General features: G+C 39.2%; 1 protein-coding gene across 2 annotated transcripts in view; it reads right to left on the minus strand.

Moving 5' to 3' along the window:
• pip5k1ca (phosphatidylinositol-4-phosphate 5-kinase, type I, gamma a) overlaps positions 1-19,479 on the minus strand; it is a 39,630-nt gene that overhangs the window by 13,100 nt on the left and 7,051 nt on the right. For both annotated transcript variants that reach the window (XM_078946273.1, XM_011474381.4), the window contains exons 2-9: positions 11,058-11,155; positions 9,848-9,978; positions 9,651-9,768; positions 6,446-6,598; positions 3,701-4,000; positions 1,510-1,718; positions 1,351-1,434; positions 1,110-1,158 (exon numbers count right to left, since the gene is read on the minus strand). In XM_078946273.1, the coding sequence (XP_078802399.1) occupies positions 1,110-1,158; positions 1,351-1,434; positions 1,510-1,718; positions 3,701-4,000; positions 6,446-6,598; positions 9,651-9,768; positions 9,848-9,978; positions 11,058-11,155 (1,142 nt within the window). The remainder of the gene's footprint in view (positions 1-1,109; positions 1,159-1,350; positions 1,435-1,509; positions 1,719-3,700; positions 4,001-6,445; positions 6,599-9,650; positions 9,769-9,847; positions 9,979-11,057; positions 11,156-19,479) is intronic.

Below are 19,479 nucleotides of genomic sequence, written 5' to 3' on the forward strand. Positions count from 1 at the left end.
CTTGTCTCTAAACTGAGCTTTTTGCTTTATTTCGGTCATTCTTTTCTCTGGGTCAATTGTCATGACTGAGAATCGCACACCAACGCTGCACCAGACTGTGCTAACGCCACCAGCAGTCTGACAGATGACACTTGGGATTTGGTTGGAGTGGTGGAGGAGGGAGCTGGAGGAGGCTGACAAAGACAGCATCTCACTGGTGAGCTTTTTCACCACAGCATCCCTTTTGCTACTATGACCAGCTTAAATCAGCTGTGAGACAGTGAATATCCATCCCAGGGATTCACAGCTCAGATGTCCACAGGTTGTGTGATCCGTTACGTTTAAAAGCTGATCGAGCTGTGATTGAGGACAAGAGAATGGATTAACAGAAAATAAAGTGTTCCTCTCTATTCCTGATGCATACCCTCATTGACTGTGTAAAAGAGTGCTGGTAAAGGTATTTCATTTTTAAGGGCAGTAGAATGTTTAGGTCAGCCAAAAAAAAAAAAAAACTGTTGTTCTCTGAGACATAGTTACTGCAGAGCAGCAGCAGTTCATTAGAAATTCACCTCTGAGTTTTGGGTGGGAGTGTTGGCGCGGACTATAAGCCCACCTCCATTGGCCTATCCCATCATCCATCTGTTTACATGCTAGCTTACAGCCCTCACAACCCCAACCTAACAATATCAGTGCAAAAAAAATGGAGAGCAATATTGGAGCTATCCAGCCGTACAGTTTGGATCCAGATTCCAGTTCAGACGAGGAAAACAAAGACGTTCAAGGATCTATTAGTCTGAATTGGATGCATCAGAGTGGAGCAGAGCAGGAAGCTTGCGGTCCGCTCAGATTATTTTCCACATAAGAAATTAGCTCTTTTTCAAACTCCCTTTTTAAACTCCTGATTCAAAACAATTTTTAAAAAGGAAATATTCAAATGCAATTTTGAGCTTTGCTTTCTTAATATATCTCCTCCATCGGGAGAAAAAATGCCAAAGAAAATATTAAAAAAAACACCAAAATGTTCATTGGAGTGGGACTTTAACACGATCAAGCAACCAGTATTAAGGTTTTTTTAGTGCTGAAATGTTTCTATACAACAGAGTCGAATGCAAAGGAGCTGTGAAACTCACCCCGTCATGAACCAGAGCCTTCCATGTGTGCTCCAGTTTTTTGATTAGCCTGCAGAGACAAAGAGAAGCACAATGGGATGAGTCCAAATGGGTCTCGCATTAAAATTTCACAGGCATCTCTAAATATGGCTCATCATGCAGTGGGGCGATTTGGAACTGAACCACAGCTTTATTCCAGTTTCAGTTCCAGTCAGTGTGATTCTATAACAAAGCAGTTGATTGATTTCTGTGATTTCCTCACCTGTAAGATTGCAAAATATCAATGATCCCGATGTAGAGAAGAAGTCTCTCTCCTTTCCCATTAACGGCAGGAATACCCCCCATCCTGATGAGAAAAAAAATATATAAATAAAGTGAATTAAAATGTTCTGCAAGACACCAAACTCTAGCGTTAACTCACGTGTCGTCAGTGTCGATGGACCCTCCACAGGCAGCTCCCCCCTGGATGGACTCCATGGCAGTGGAGTACAGGGCCTTCTGCTGGGCCATGGGCTTCTTCTCATCACTGTCACCCTGAGAGCCTTCCATCTGCCGCTCCCTGTCTGCTTGGTCCATGTTGTGGACCCCCAGCAGCAGGCTGTAGTCCATGATCTTGAAGCTCTCCAGGACCTGAGCACAGTCAACAAACACAACCGTTCAAATGTGCAGAAGTTTAGAAAAGTCATTCCTAATGAAATAGACTGGAAACACTGTTTATTCAGAAGACAATAATCTGAACACCTAGTGTGCATGTGTTGTAGCAACAAAATGATTATAGATTCCGTGTTTTACAGCATAGTCCAAACAGTACAATGTCGGTGGTCACGGATGTCTTTACAGATTAGCGTTTTATTTCCAGCAACAATTGTCATTCCAGCCCGGAAAATCCCCCACCGTCTGGTTTGAGAGTGATGCTGTGTGTTTTTTTTTTAGATTTTGAAGAAAAACAAAGAAACATATTTAAATTTTCTTTTTTTATGAAGCTCAGTAGATTGTCTGTTCATATCCAGGAAGAGCTGTATTAAAGTTAGCAGAGATAAAAGTTCAGACTGGGTCCAAAAATGTTTATAGGAGTTACATTGATGGCTCTGCAAGTTCATGAAACAAATCAGGAGAAGGGATGAAGTAAGGCGAGAACTATTCAAATGCTTGCTGTTGTTAGAAATGAAGCAATTCTAAATTATTCTGAATGAAGTGGCTGGACACCACATGTCACATCTCAAACAAGTACTGGAACATCTGTTGTAAGACAAACATGGAGGTTAGTGAATGTCGTCCGTGTGGTAAGTGATGTATTTATATAGGTTAATATAAGTTAACATACTCATATGGCGTGCAGGTGATGTTGTCGTTCCGTGCTCTTATGATGCACTCTATTAAGGTAGAAGAACTGGCTTCTATCTTACTAAAGCAAACCAATGCTGCTGCATGCATGGGGGGTGTGCAGGTGATGCGCCAATGCCCTTAGGAAGCTCACACAAAGTACGCTTTGATTGTCTAATTTACTCATTTCTAACTCTCAGGCTGTGCACAAGGAGTGCACACTAGTAACTTGAACAGCATTACGGGGCCCTTTGCACAGTGCGTAGGATTTGAAAAGGGTGAAAAAAATGAAAAATCCGTATGACATTTTTGCGTTTCACCTCCTTCATCCTTTCGTGTTCCTAAGTGTTTGCTACAACTTGTCGCCCACAGCATTCTCGTAGGAAAAAATGTGCATGAACATCTTCTCTCTATGGGCTCACAGAGCAGTCTACAACCTTTCCTGCAGGCCTCCTTTGTCCATTTTTCACCCGCCGACAACCCGTATCCACCCTTCAAAGGCATATAACAAGCTTTTCTTAAGCCTTTAACAGTAAGCAATATCCATGTATATGATAATATATTACTTTTGGCACAATAAAGATATTTGTTTGTGAGTTTTTTTCGCATCTCATTTTCCAACCCATTTTAGTGGGCAGGTGCTCAGGGAGCAGGTTTTTTAGAGGAAGACTTAAAATTGCGTGAAAGGATCAAAAATACCGCTTTGGGGTTTCTTTTCATCAGGAATTAACATTATAATACAATTAAAAAGCTGTAAATTTAGTATGATAAAGGCCTTGTAAAACAAACCCTAAATTTATCAAAACAAAACAAAAATTTTTTTGCACTCTATGTTTCATCTCATTTGTTTGTCACTTTTTTTGAAAACATCTGATCATGACTGCATTGAAAGGCACCTTTTGAGCACTGTTCCTAACCTCACACCTTCACCAGGGAGGGCAGATGGTCTGGTTCTGCTGAGGGTTTTTTCCTGTTCTTCCATTTTTTCCACTTTTTTGCTGAATCAGTACAGAGAAGTCATCAAAAAAACCCTTCCATTGAATCTGTTGGTCACTTATAGATGCATTTGTTGACAAGTTAAGCCAAACTGCCTAAGCCTAATTCAGGACTGAACAGTTTTTTTTAAGTATTTAAAAAAATTCAGTTTGGATTCAAGTTACCTACCTTGTAAACCCTTGGAACAATCTTGGTTGTGAACTGGGGGGGTTATAAATTAACTAAACTGAAAGTCTATTAGACTGTCTATTTCATGAGAAAACTACTGTGTTCCATGCAGCCATCATACTCACCAGGCAGTCTCTCTGTAAAGTCTTCACCAAAGCATTGTATGTGTCCTGGTCTAGCATTAGTCCATCTGGGGTATCCTGCATGAAGTCCAGGTCTTTGAAGGTGGGCCTGGCCTTCTCCCTCTCCTTCTTGGATGCTCGCCTCTTGTAGGTGGAGCCCTTGAGGTCGTATTTAAGGTGCATGCGAACCACGCGGGGCAGGACGTTGTTCATTACCACCACGCGGATGTTTTTCCCACCGGACTGGACGCAGTAGAGGCCGAAAAACTTTGGCAGTAGCGTACGAGGGTTCTGATTCAAGTTCTGAAAGTGAGGAGAGTACAGAGGGACTTTGGATGGAATGTACTATATACTGTAAAACACATGTTCTGCAAAGTAAAAGGGGGAAAAAAAGAAATACCATAAAATCAGTTAAATATGTGTTAAAGTCACAATATGGACTATTTGGGGGGGAAAAATAAATAAATGCATTCTTTGAGACTACCTCAAAGCCTAACCAGGACAAAACACAATCATATACAGGCTTCATAAATTATGTTTTTAGGGTAAAACAACAAAAACTTCATGTAATAAATTTATAGGAAGAGTCTTTTTTGGTTGACAAAAAATAAGTGCAATTTTGACCAAAAAAGTTACATTTTTGTACCTAAAATTAATCATTTTAAAGTTTTATAAAAAAGATACTTCAAATATTCTCTACTTCAGGAAAGATTCCGCTTCTCCTTCCTCTCTTATCTTCAGTATGTGCTGAGTATTTCAGTATTTAGACCAGACAAATGAGGTTAGTCGAGCTGGGCGCTCTGAGAAAAACCTGCTTTGACCTTGGGAGCTGGGCCAGCGTGGTCCTATTGGAATAAACGGAGAGTGCTGCTGAATAACGTGAAACACACGGGGGAACACAGGCGAAGACAGGACTGTGAGAAATCAAGAGAGGCACAAATGTGGCTACAAAAGCCTGTATTTTGTTCTATAACCTTTGGCTCCACGGCAGAAACGATGATGAGAGGGGCAGAAAATAAAAGCTTCCTCTGCCTCTAAGCCACACACGACCCTTCTGTCAATGCTAAGAGGGCAGCGTCGGGATGAGGCAACAACACAAACACGTGAGGAAGAGGGGGAGTGTGCAGAGGATGGAGAACAAATGTGAGCAAGATAGAAAAGACAGGAAAAAAAATGTAGAGACAAGTAATCGAGTTGAGAATCAAAGTGGGGGGGGGGCTTTTATCAAATGTGAGGGTCAAGGAAGAGGCGCCTAATAGGAGGAAATCCACAGAAGACAGAATAATCGCAGCAGCTACATCCCTGTATGGAGCCCAGAGGTGGAATCCTTAGCTAGTCAGCATTTCAGTTTTTCTTTGACTTCTGTATTTTATTCAGGGATTCATTTCTGCTCTCGGCTTAAGCTTTTCCATAAGTCTGAAGTGTCACTACCTTCTATAGAATGTTTGCACCTTTAAATGCGCTTTAGAGCACAAACAACACCATACTAAGGTCACAGTCAATGTGTTAAGTTATTAATATCCCAAGAGGTTTAACACTGAAGTGGTGTTCAGTCCTCCACAAACAAAAAATTAAAGTAAAAAATAAAGCTTGCAGGCTTTGGTTATTTTTTTTTTAAATGTTGGGAACAATTTAAAAAACACTTTAATCGAATCAAGAATGTTTTTTTTTCAATGGCAAAATAATAGTTTGAGAAAACATGTCTTAATGATTACAATTTTTTTCTTAGGGTGTATTTAGACTGAAAAAAATCTGTTGGTCTAGACTAAGTCCTCTTAATTTGGTCTGGATCAAGTCCAGAACTTTGCATTTGGTCTGGATTCGGATTGCCGTCAAGGTGACTCTCCTGTCTTGAACCAAATCTTGTAAAACAAAGCCACATGACTAAAAATCTCTTCACTCATTGGTCAGGAATTACGAGGGCAGGGCAAAGCAACGAGAGGCAGAAGTTATGGAAGTCCCTTTCGGGGTAGTTCACTCATTCAAACTTTATATTTCACGGACCGATTCTACAAAATAAAAAAGGGCAAATTACCAGTAAACTAGAGTTCAGGTCTTAAGAAGTTAATCGCCTTTTTCAATATCTTATATTTTATAAAAAATACAGCACATAAAAATACATTATTTAGTTTTTGCTATCCCAGATAGTTGAATTGTAGCTTAAAAACTACAGGTGCACCACCTTCACCTTAAAACAATTAATTTTTTTGGAAAAAAAAATGCATCTTTGATCATATCTCTCAGTAGACGGATAAACAGAAGACTTAACCTCTGTGAACCTGTGGCCCCTATGAAGCAGAAAAAACATACACTTCATAGAGCTGTACATGGCGGACTTCTTTCAGATCCAGCTGGCAGAGTGTGTGTGGGGGGGTCTGAGCTACTGTTGGTGAACGTCATGCCCCGTTAGATTTCAGTACAGCATCTCCAGCTACAGAAAAACACAGGCCAGCCTCTTATGAAACAGCAATGCCTGAGGTCTCAGTCAGACAAGATAAAGGTTGTTATGTCTGCTTTGCATTTAAGGATGCCACGCCTAAAGGACGGATATCCGGGATCTTGCAGATGGAACCAAAAGCATCAGGAGATACCAGCATTCATATACAGCTTTTTGATCAACAGATCTAAAAATAGCTAATTAATTAAAGATTTTAGCAGCTTATTCTAATACATTTGTATGGGAGAACTTCAACTATGATTTCCACACTATAATTACTGTTTCAAAGGTACATCCTGGTGTTTGCTTACCATGTAGTATCCAGGCAGCAGCTTCTGCAAGAACTCGGCCTCTTTGTGCATCACGGTCTTTATGATGAACTCATCGTCCTTCGTCAGATAGAAGACTGAACCGCTGGCTCCAGGGTTGGACAGTTCAATCAGGGGCTCATTACAGAGGGAGTACTGGAAGAGCACAAAGAAACCCACTCAGAGATTTACAACATTCAAATATGAACTTGTGCCTTTACCCTACAATCGGTTATAGTCCAGCGAAGGAGCTGTCTATTTTCAACAGATTTACACAAATGTGTTTTATAAAGACAGCTGGCATGAAAGAAAATACAGCATTTCACTCACCAATGAGTGTTTGAATTGCATCCTGCTGGCAGCAAAAGCCCATGCAGCTGCCACAAGTGTAGATAGAGCCAAGTGGCCTAAATCTGCAGGTTTCCAAAGCCATTAGCAGACATCAGCATGCCCTTCTGCCACTTCCCTTTCAGAACCTGTCCCTGCACGTCTCTTCTTTAAATCCTCACATTTGCATCACAAGACCTCTGGTACATACATACATACATACATACGTACGTACATACATACATACATACATACATACATACATACATACATACATACATACATACATACATACATACACATATATATATATATATATATATATATACATATATATATATATATATATATATATATATATATATATATATATATATATATATATATATATATATACATATATATATATATACATATATATATATATATATATATATATATATATATATATATATATATATATATATATATATATATATATATATATATTGTTCTTTCATTTTAAAAACCACCCTGGTATTTGCACTTAAATCAGTCATGACGGAATTCTTTAAATACTTATAAATGTTGGTTTTATGAGGGGGAAAAAGACTAGAAATATATAACTTTTGCAGTCACAGCAAGATTGTATTTCCATGAATACATTTTTAAATATTTTTTTACTTTGGTTAATTTTATATGTGCAAACATTTGTAAATGTTTGTTGCTTTAAGATGTTAGGAAAGCACTGTAAAATCTAAACCTGTTGTTTTCAAAAATGAGAAAATATGGCAAACTGTTGAAAAGGAAGATTAACAGAGGAAGCAGGTGTGAAAAAAGCAATGAGCTGTTCAAATTGTGAAGAAAAATAACAAAAACAAAACTACTAATGAATGATAATGTAAAGGGCCTCCTGATCTGGGGACAGAGTTAAAAGAAGAAAGATATAAAGAGACTTGAGAAATGGAGGCTGAAGGATGAACTTCAGGTAAATAAAATTACAGAGGTCTGGAGGAACAAGAGACAGATTAGAGGATTTAACGCCGCCATCCAGCAGCTGTAAGGAGGCACCCTAGACAAAAACAAAGAGCTGGGGCTTCTTTAACAGGGTCAGTGCTGGATGTCCAGCAGGGCCATAAACTCTCCTCCGCCATTTTGCAGTTTGGTGCTGCAGCTGAGAACCTCAAACTATCAAAAACCAAAGAAATGTATCCACTTTACACGATCAATCTGGAAAAAACCTATGGATTTATGAAGAAAAAAGTGGGACTAGACTATTCTGCTGTAATTTTAAAAAGTGAGAAAACTAATAATATATGTATATAATGTTTGTTTTTGTTTTAATCCTAAATAAACTTATAAAAAATAAAATAATTGATGAAAAAAAATTTTTTCTCCAAAACTTGTATGAAGAACAAACTTTTAGAACGGATATTTTTGAGGATCTTGTAATGATTTCGTGCTTGCTTTGCCGCATGAAGATGATGGAGGGCTACACAGATGCAAACTGAACCTGAAAGATGAAGCTTTATACCTGAGGAAAATAATTTTCGGAATGTGAAAAGTGTGCAAAGATCATCAGACCGGACAGCAAAATCAATTAACTCTAAACAACAAAACGAGCCAGTTAAGTAATGCTCATGATAAGATAAAGATGGAAAGTCTTCATCTTAGAAAAAGCTTAGTTTTTTAGCAGCTGTCTCCTAAAGAGATCTTCAGAATGTATATTCCACCCTTCCAATGTCCCCTTCTGCAACCTTTGAGACCCTTATATTTCCATAGCAGGACATGTTTCTTCTGATGTGCATGTGTTAATGATTGTACAGACGCTGAAAGCAGAGAGACACGCTGCCGCTCTGTGTGGCTGGAGAGCTGATGCATTAAAGATAAGTGAACATGGTGCATGCATAAACTGGGACTTAGCAGGGCACGTATATGTGCAGCTGCAGGACTCCGGGGCACGACCGTGAATCATGTGGCCTTCCAATTCCACACTTGAGTGGACAGGGACGAGCGCCAGACTTTCCTATTCCGTTTTCTGCCATTGGCTCCCCTCCTCTCTGCTCTATGTAATACTTTCAGCACTTTTTCCTGTTCCTTTTTTCCCTTTTTGCCCTCCCTCCAACAACCAATTTCTCATCCGTGCTACTGTCGGGTTACTGCTTGCTCAATTTTTTCCCCTGGATCCTATTTCTCTCAATTTGCCATTCCTGCTCCGTGCTCATATTTATCCTGATTTGAACTTTAACTTCTAACACTGCAGGAGTTAGAAGTTTTATTTTATATGTTTTGGTAAAAACATATAAAAGTTCAACCTGACAGAGACTCATTCAGAAGTACAAAATTCGATCAAATTATTGGCACATTTAAAAGAAAGTTTTAAAGCACCCACACAGGAAAAAAAAAGAATTGAAGCCAAACAATTCTTGTAACAATCTTTATTTTTCAGTTTTCTTCTGGAATTTTAGACCAGTCTTGTTTTAGCAAACTCCTCTGGATCATTGAAATCTGAACTGCTGTTTATGGATCTCTGCAGAGGGTTTATGGGATTCAAATCTGGACTAATCTCAAAACTCTTGATGACTTTTTGAAGTGTCTTTTGGATCACTGTCCTGCTGTGACGTCCTACTACCTCCCACTGGGGTGTCTAAATACGAATGACAGGAGCATTGTGTGCCTGGAAAGCATTTTTTTTCTGACAATTTTGAAAATAACTTTGTTCTGTTTGACTTTTCTTCATGGTTTGTTTTTTGTTCCAGTGCAAACAAGAACAAACAAACACATAAATACCAAATGATTCCAGTTTTTTGTTTTGCAACAATTAATCAGCTTGATACATTGTTCGTTCATCAAACTCCAAGATTTTTAGTTTTTTTTATGAATGCATAAAAAAGAAACTTACCAAATAGTCGTCCGGCCTGATGCCGAACAGTTCTCGGAAGTATCGGAAGGCCACTGGAGCGTATGTTTTGAAGCGGAAGTCAGGGAAATGGTGCGCAGGAGTGAGGTTGCTCCCTTCGCTAGAGTCAGAAACCAAAATATCAGTAAGAACAGAGCTCTCCTGCTGGGCTATGTGGTGAGATTTGGTATGGTAGTGACCTGGGGAAAAAGATGCTTTCTACCACGTAGAAATCCTGCATCAACACATCTCTCTCGGGCTTAGAGCTCAAGTTACCCACGGTGTAACCAATTCCCAGCTGGATGGCACCTTTCAGGGCTGAAGACGTGGTCTGTGTTCGGTTAGAGGAAAACATCATGAAAAACAACGAATAAAAGGGATTTAAAAACAACTGTCATAGTGGTATCTTCCAAAAATCTATAAAGAACATTTCTCAGGAATTATTGTTTTTACATTTAGGACCTGGTTTTGTCTGCTATTTACAATATTAGAGTAGAAATACATAGGAAGAGCATTTGAGTGGCAGTGAGACTTACTGGATCTAAAAAAAATCTATAATTTTACAACAGTGGAGGGTTTTGCCCCAGCTGGTCAGGAAAACGCATCAACCTCTTTCTTTGGAGAAACAGAAACTGAGACTTGGATGAATTTTGTTCAAGACGCGGGAGTTAAGTGCTGCCTCTTTGTTTATAAACTACTATCACGTGAAAATGCTGTTCCCAAAGTTTTTCTACGAGAATAGTTGAATAGTTCTGAAACCTGGCAACCATAGCCCAGGGAATGTAACACACAAGCGGTAAACAAATTGGGTAAAATGATGAGTGACTTTTATAACAAAACAATTAAAAAAAACATTTCAGTTTTATTGTTTGTCTAATGTCTTATTTACAAGCAGAGCTCCCTCCCCATCAGTAGCTGTAGTTTATCACTAGATGCTGCCTCTGGCACCTGAGCAGAGGAGGAAGCAATTCTCTCTGTTCTGCCAGAAATGTCACTGCAATAAAGCAACAAATGTACACGCCAAGTCTCAACACTTTCTGCCTTTTTTAAATGCCATTGTTTATTTGTACTGGTAGTTCTTCTCACACCAAATATTGGACTGATTGTAGGTTGTGGAGGCAAAACCAGTTTGCTCTCTGCTGCTATTTAGATATTTATTTTATTTCCTGTGATTCGTTACTGCACTTATGATACATTTCTATAGTGAAATCTGTACTGGCTTAGTAGATGTCCTTTTTGCAAAACCTGTTCTTTACAGAAAACATTTAAAAAAAAGTTATTTTTGCTTAGATTGATCCATGTGATTATTTGAAAAAATACAGAATACTTTTCTTTTTTAAATACATGAGGTTGACAGTCTGACAGTTACTTTTTAAAGTAGTTTATAAACCCCATTGCTGTGGACATCACCTTTTTGTAAGTAGTTTCCCCGGATGCATCCACTCCTCGGTGGCCAATTTTCTTTCCCTGACCGTGTTGACCTGAAGAAGAGGGCATCTTAGCAGCATCTGAAAGAATCAAAAAGAGAGGTTATTCTGTTAGGTGATGTGTGCCAGGAGGCTCCGTTGCTCCATTCCGTGACAAAGATGAATCCCAAAAGGCTGACATTATGTAATAACTGTCAACATCAGCTACAAGGGCAGCAACTCCTTCTTCAAGCCAACGTCTGTGACTTTGTCTATTGTTTCCGTCAGCATGTCATATTTCATAGTGACATTTTTGTCTGCAAGCTGGACTGTTCATTGTTGTGGGCAACAGTACTTACCAATAAATACCCGTAATTTACTCATTGGCATTGCAGATATTTCTAGTATCATACAGTGGGTGGATTTGGGTGAGAACACTCTACTGTCATTAGATATAGCCTTAATCAGCTCTTAAAGAGTGTCTGTAAGCTCATATTAGCTCTTTCTGAATGTCATAAATACAATGAAACATTAAAAAAAAACCTTCAGTTAAATATGAGCTCAGGATGAAAATAATAACTCCAGTAATGCTGGATTTAAGTTATTTATGTACACTCTAAACGACGTAAAGGTTTTTATCTGTACAAAGATGCATCTTTACTTGGAAAAAAATACATATGTGTACACTGTGGTAATGAACATCATTTTCCTCAAGGAAAAAAACGAATTCTGGGAATCGTGCAGCCCTACAACTGCAGTTTAATAACAGGATGCAGGCAATGAAAAGCAATCAGAGGATCGTTTTCACCAGGAAGGCCTGAAATAGATTGTAAATTGTGGACACGTAACCCTTTCACAATGGAAGAGAAGGGTTAGGTAGGCACTAAACACACCACAAGTTCATAAAACGATGAAAGGGAGGATTAATAATGATATTTTTCAGCACTACAGCATTTACACTGAGTTTATGTGGGAGAGTAATGAAGGCCTGGCAGCTGGAAATGAATACAAGTACACACATCACTGATGCTGCTATATGATTAACTATGTATGCTTTATTGTAAGCAGCATATGGAGGAACAATATTAAAACTCTCATTATGTGTAGTAAAGTTGAAATGATGACTGCTTTTTCAACAACATTACCATCGAACCCTAACCCAGCAAGGCGCAACTTCCTCTGATTGCAGTAAAGTGAAGCACTGCTGTAAAACAAGTCTGTTTTGAAATGCACAAAGGCAAAACATGCTCTTCATCAACCCGATGCAGAGGAGTTTAGGACATGCTGCTGAACTTCATTTGATGTTTTCTGTCTTTCTTGTTAAAGAATTTACAGTTGCTGCACAAACCTTTCACCAAACGTAAAGGAGATGTAGAAATAAAATGAAGTATTAACCAAAACTACAGCAACATTTAAGAGAAGAGCTGTCAGAAACCACAGAAAGTGGTTTTATGTATTATTGCAGTATATGGCTGAGCCAGTTATAGGGTTTTAGCTGCTGCTTCAATCGTTTGGCTAATTTGAAATGGGTGCTCTGATGCGTCAAAGGGCAGCTGTTTTATTTGTATTTTTTGGGCATGAGCCGTTGTGTAATGTTTGGGTTTTTGACATAAGCAATAATAGTAAAATTTGTTCTACTTAATAGCATTCAGCGGTTCTTGACTTCTTTTCATTTTCCCCCCCAAAATTGATCAACTAATTGGTGAAACCAATCCTTTAACGGCTAAAAGCAGTCTCAGGGTTTGTACAAGCTTGAATCAGACAATCTTCTTCAAGCAGCACTCCATGATGAAGCATGGCCCTCACAGCGTGTCACTCAGGAGTGTGATAGCTTCCACACTAGAATCTGAACTGATAGCCTCTGCTCTCCTGTCTGCCAGCCTCTCGTGGATGGCCACGTGACCGAGGCACGGAGCTGTTGGTTTGCCTCCCCTCCTCCAGCCTTCTTCAGATCACACATCCTCACAGCAAGATGAGAAACGCAAAGTGTGCCAGAGGAGCTCCCAGCAAGCTGGAACATCAGTGGGTTTAGATTTAAGATAGTGAGAGGGAGGGGGAGGCAGAAAGCAGCAAATGAAAGAATGTTTGTAATGCAGATAATTAAAGAGGAGGGTTTCCTCTTCCTCACCAAGCCCCACAGTTCCAGCTGCACTCGTTTGTACTTGCATCTGAGCTGTTCTTCATTTATTTTCCACATGCCTGCACCTGTTAGGACACCAAAAGCTTGCTTCCCTTCAGCATGGGTGGGTGAATGTGGTTTTATGGGGCTTTAGAGTGTGTGTGGCTGGCGTCTGAGCCTGCTAAGGTCTGACTGTATTTCCATCAGACCCCTCACTGAGTCGCATCAAACCACATCAACAACAGTGAAACTGCTGAAGCTGATCAATTTAGAGCACCGCATTTTGTAACACAGAGCTTTGAACAAGCTGCTAATAGATGTGTACATTAAAAAGTCAACTCTGAACTAAACTATCTTTTTTTCAGAAGATAAACAATGTAGAGGATAGTGCAAAATAAAAACGGCATGTAATAGCTATGACAAAGCATTTCATTCCAAAAATAATAGCCATTAGTACAAACAACAAGCTAATTAGGCAAATATGAAAACTATGATGCCCTAAATTCTATTTCTCACTTATCCACAAATGTAAGAGTTGGTGATGTCAGTCATAAAATCGCAGATAACCTACACTTCCTCAGTTATAACAGGGACCATAATAATTGGAGGGTGAATGCTAGGAATATAAGAGGATATGGTTGCTGCTCCATCATTCTGCGTTGGTGTTCTTTAGGGAGTGGAACAACAAACAGACCCTTCCAAATAAATAACTGCTCACTACGTCTGTTGCCTGGGTGGGAATGCTATGTGTTGGGTTATGGCTTTTCCCTATAGCCCTTGTGGGCGCGTCCCACCACTGGCTGGTAATTACCCTCCACAGCAAAGTGCAACACAAAGTTATTTTGCAGAGCCTCTGGACGACGCATACACATTTTTATGTTTCCAACCTACATTCCACCCATTAATGTGGAATCCGATGATGCCGTTTTCTATGAGTATGTGCCTTTCTGCTGCACCACTGAAGACCACGCCCACAATTTAAAGAATAAAAAGGTTATGCGTGAACTGTATTAAAGGCACGTTAGACTTATCAAAATATGATCACAAATAGGGAGATGCAGTAGTGGGCTATTAAGGTCTTCTCTGCTGACTTTTTATAAAATACATTTCATTGTGTTTTTCTTAGATAAGTAATTAAATGACTAAAACTTTTATAAAATAAATAACTAAAGAAATTCTTCATAGTCTTCATTTCACTGTTTTCTTCATTTTCCTTTATACGTTCTTTGTTCAGCTGCTGAATTTGTTGTAGATTTTTATGTTAGAAGTTTAATTCAATTATACTTCAGCAAGCTTTGGTTTTCTGCTTCTGTGAAATCTGCTTCAAAATTTAAAAACCTGGCTGATGCAAACCAGAGTTCAAGTCTATGACAGCAGTAAGGCTTTGCAACATATGTCTATGCTTTACATCAAGGCTGATATATAATGCGTCCTGTGACAGGAAAAACTCCTAATAGTGGAGGACAAGCCCAAACTTGATCTGTGTTCTTTGGACCACCAATCTGAGTGAGTTTTTGGCTTGATGATCAATCCTTCTGTTCAGCGCTCTTTGTTGGTATTAAAACTCATGCAAGAAAAAAAGCAAAATAGTGGCTGGGTAGCTCAGTTGGTTGGGTGAAGGACTGACATGCAGGGCATGCAATGAGCTAAAAATCAATTGGTCTTAGGCAAGACCCCCTTACGCTGTTGCCTATTTAGGTCTTCCTGTGCCTTGAAAATTCAGGATTGTGTCAGGTAGGGCATCTGGGGTAAAAACTCTCTGCCAAACCACCTGTGAATGAGTGAAAGCTTATTCACTGTGGCGACAACTAATGGGAAAAGCTGAGAGGTGAACAACAGCTGTTAGCAGGAGCCTAAAACAAGCTTTTTGTGTTTGGTGTGTTTCAATGTTAATTCCTTCGTGCTGTAAATGTGATTACTATACTATACATGACTAAAGTCAAGATAAAGTCAAGATGCTACTCACCTGTTCAGGTCACATGACATAGGCTGTAGCTTGTGTTTGTGTTTTTGAGTCTGCTACACCACAGGGGTGTTTGTTTAGCTATGTTCAGCTGTGATACAGCACAGATTTGAGAGTTTTTTTTTATGTTGAACTGTGAGATTTATTAATATTAATAGGGCTTCACAGACGACAGGTGCAAAATGCATGGCTCACCACCGGTTAAACTGAGTTGCTAACTTACTCAAATTTACAAAGTTACCGAAAACAGTCAAACACAGAGCCTGAAACCTATACCTGCAGTGAAACAAAAACATTAAAAAGGGACTTTAAGAAAGCTTTAGCAGACTCTGATGCTGTACAGAGTCATATAAAGAAATGAGGGAAATGCAAACACATGAAAAGGTGATATTGCTGAAATGAGCTTGACCATGGGTAGTGCTGATCTTCACAGACCACTTGGTTTTTTTCAAAGTAGAACTTCATATACTGTTTTTTCGGACCTGCACCCCAGTTCTTAACTTTTGGAACAATTTGGAAAAACTCAATTTCCTGTGACAACCCAAACGTGAATGGAGAAAGCTGAAGATGCTAAAAGAGAAACTCATCCACAAACATGCTTATTAGCCTGCCTGCATTTAGAAAAACTTTAACCAATCACAGTATTAAGAAGGCGTGATTTCAAGATCAGTCATGGCTTATGCTTACACAGCAAGTCATGAAAACTCAAAAAGTGTCAACAACAAATCTTTTTGGCAAAAGAACAATGATTTTAAGGGTTTGAGGCTTTTCTTTTCCTTTTCTCCTTTTGGTGAGCTTAAATTTGGTTAGAATTGGACAAATCATAAAAAGTCGCCAAGACATAAAAGTAGAAGCAGGAAACTGCTTTATATACCAGAATAAAAAAAAACAACGAAGCTTTTTGTGTACAAAAAAATAAATATTGATAATAATTATTATTTTTAATAATTATGTTGTTTTATCATTTCTCCAACAGAAATTTAGTAATGGTTTGCATCAAGTTTATATTTCTCCAAAGCCTACTTTCCCCTTTTCTGTTGCTATGGTGACCTGTATTGAGGTCAACCAACTTTGTTTTTATTTATTTTTTTTTCATTTTGACACATGTGCCAGGAATCAACAGGTTGCCTACATAGTGTCCTGATGGTGTTGCTAAATAGGGCATTAGCCCAGCCACAGAGCAAGCAGTGATGGTGTAACTCACAAATCAGCGACGACTAAAAGCCTTTCCTTACAGGGCAAAATGACGAGTGCCCCAGACTGAAGGCAAAGTGAACCTGCAACTGTCCCCATGTCGCACATGAAGAGCGATGAGTAAACCCTCACTAAAATCAAGGGGTTACCTCACAAGCATGCATACATTCAGATTTGAGTAAGGAATCGTGCTTTGGGGTTTGAGCAAATGTGATCTGAAGCAACGATAAAATTATTCTACCATGGCTATATGAGCAGTTTGATGAAAAATAGTCCAGCGTGAGGCAGTTTCTTGCTTTATGAGTTAGTGTTTACAAAACATATCACAAGCTAAACAAGACGTGCAGTAATATACAAGCAGTTGCAATGTTACAGTTGATCACTAAAAAGGTGAGAAGCTCAGACGGGGTTTGTTTGATCTTTCAGTCTCCAGACTTCTTTCTGTTTTACATATTCTGTAAGTCACGATCCTTTTAGTCTAATTCAGAGGGTTACGGCTTTTCCAGCCCTTATCCTTAGATCTCTTTGGCCAGTAAGGCTGTGTATTTTTCCATTAACACAGCAGGCAGCCACCACAGTTCTCACCGTTCCCCCTTTGGCCTCGTCCCAGAATGAGTGAGTGGAAAGAGTAAAAAGAACTACCTGGGTTTTGAAGTGCAACAATCTGAGTCCTATGTCCTTGATTCTTCCTTACACACTTCCTTGCACGCAAAAAGTGCTTACAAATTTGTGACAAACTAAAAGATTGTTTTCATTTTGACTGGTTTGATCTGTATTATGTCATAAAGATTAGTTTTTCTAATTAGATCTTCCTTTCTAATGAAACTTGGACGATGACGCTTATAATTAAGAAGTCCTCAAATTCCAAATGCTATGCTTTTTAAAGAAGTTTTATGTGTTCCCAGCGATCAGGGTCCTGTCAGACATAATAATACCTCTGTGTGTGTGGACCCATTACAGAAGCAACACCCTGCCACAATGAGAGCTTCTTACACGGGGCGGAAAACTTTGGTTGACCCCGGCTCCAGACATCCTACTCCTACAGACCGGGCTTCGCTACTTCTTTCAAACGGAGTTATTAAGAGCTAAATTTGTTGATCTACTCTCTGTGAGAGGCACCAGACTCAGAAACAAAACCGGTGCTTACGCTTGGAAAATGCCTGATTGCTGGTGGCTATGAAGAGTTGCAGCTTCATCTGTGAGAAAGACTTTTTGACAGCAATGTAAACCTGTGACAACAATACTACAGCAACACTCTCAGTATTGAGTGGGAAGTGTTTTGGTAGCTGTTCCTCCAAACTTAAGAGTTTAGGTAACCAACTGAAGACACAAACAAGACTATGATCATTTTTCCTGGCATGTTAGAAAGCCATGTAATAAAAAATGGAAATGTGACCCCCGTTTTTCAAGTCTGCATCCAGAGTGTAAAGAAGAGCCTCCGTGTGCATCATAATGCTGACATAGAAGTATCTGCAATAGATTTGTCAACATTTTCTGGTTTTGTTTTCCTTTAGTGTGACACAGCCAAAATACAGTATTTTCTTTTCTTTACTGTTAATTGCAACAATATTGTTTGGATGATGTAGTTTATATGTAAAACATATCAAAGCAAAATACCCTGAAAACTTTCTTTACTATGGTGTTCATGAGTAGAATGACAAGAGAAGATTAAAGAACAGTGTAAGGTTTCAAAGAAGTGGTAAAAATTGAAATATTTTTGGAGGAAAACTGTCTGGGAGAAGCTCTTGGAAATTCTATTCTCTGGGGGAAACTTAAGGCTACGACGGAGTTTTAGGGCCAGTTTACAAAAAATAAAATAAAAATTTTATTACGACTTTTAACCAAATTTCCGAGATAAAACTAATAAATTTACGAGTTTTTGTCTCATAAATTTACGACTTAAAATCTCGTAAATTTACGAGAAAAAGGTCAAAGATTAACAAGGAAAAATCACCAAAGTTTTCTGTTTATCGGAGCCTACCTTGAAGATGAAACATGTGGAGCCTTTTGTGAAGCTTTATTTCCGGATAAGTTTAAAAAATCAAAGAGATTCAGAACCTTCTGGCAACTCAAAATCAAACTATTGTCAGTGTAGCGGCTTTCCAGGGTTCAGTGTCGGTAAAGCGGAGTTTCATCTGTAAAATAAGGAGCTCAGAGACACGTTTGGGTGTAGAAGACCGCTGCAGCCTTTATTCTCCTTTTCGTTCACATAACCTGAAGTTCATTTGTCACCTTATGTCATGAACCTGTCATCCGAACATCAATGCGGAAGTAAACAGTGTTACATGCGCCCCCTCCTCCAGATGAAATGTCCCGTTTCAACACAAAACAATACAGATGAATGAAAATGGTCTGTTATCTTAGCATAAGAACCTTGACAATCCCAAAAAGTGCTCCTCCTTCTCAGACGGAAGCGTCACACAGACGTAGAGATCTTTAATGGAAGAAGAAAGGATTCTAGTGGACAGCTGCAGGGACACCGATGGCTTCATCGGGCTGCAGAGATCCTGCAAACCACCCATCGATAAATAAAACATTAACAAACCGTAAATCAAACAAATGAGCTTCCAACCATTTGGAACGTTGTCCATTCAGCTCGCCTGTTGAGTTTTGTTTGCTCTGCTGCTGCGCGGCGTTCACCTACTGCTGCACTGTATGCTCACTTCAACTTTAATCTTGTAAATCTTGAGTTTTTTTCGTGTAAATTAACGACTTAAAATATCGCTATTTTACTTTATTTTTGGTGGCCCTAAAACTCCGTCGTAAAAAGCAGCTTAGTGCACCTGGAAAAATGTCACTTCAGCCCACCTAAAATCATCACATAGTGTGATTTTGTTTAATTGGGATTGTGAATTGGTGTTCACAGAAAGGTTCACAGAAATACTGTTTCAGTGATGTTAATCTTGTAACTGTCATGGATCTACATTCCCACAGCTTTCACTGACAAAAATACAGAGTGTTGCTCAGCCTTACACATTTGTTAGTGCTGAGAGCAGCACCTTTGGGCAGAGGCCGGTGACTCAGTCTAATCTACTCAAACTAAAGGAGCATCATGGTTGCACAACAGTGCGGGTCACCATTGCAGCAACAGCATAGCTGGAGACCAGAATATAATTGAAACCACAGTGCACACACCGCGACAGCCATGCC

This window comes from Oryzias latipes, chromosome 4, assembly GCF_053564925.1.
Source record: "Oryzias latipes strain Hd-rR chromosome 4, Olatipes_Hd-rR_3.1".
NCBI classification, from domain to species: Eukaryota; Metazoa; Chordata; class Actinopteri; order Beloniformes; family Adrianichthyidae; genus Oryzias; species Oryzias latipes.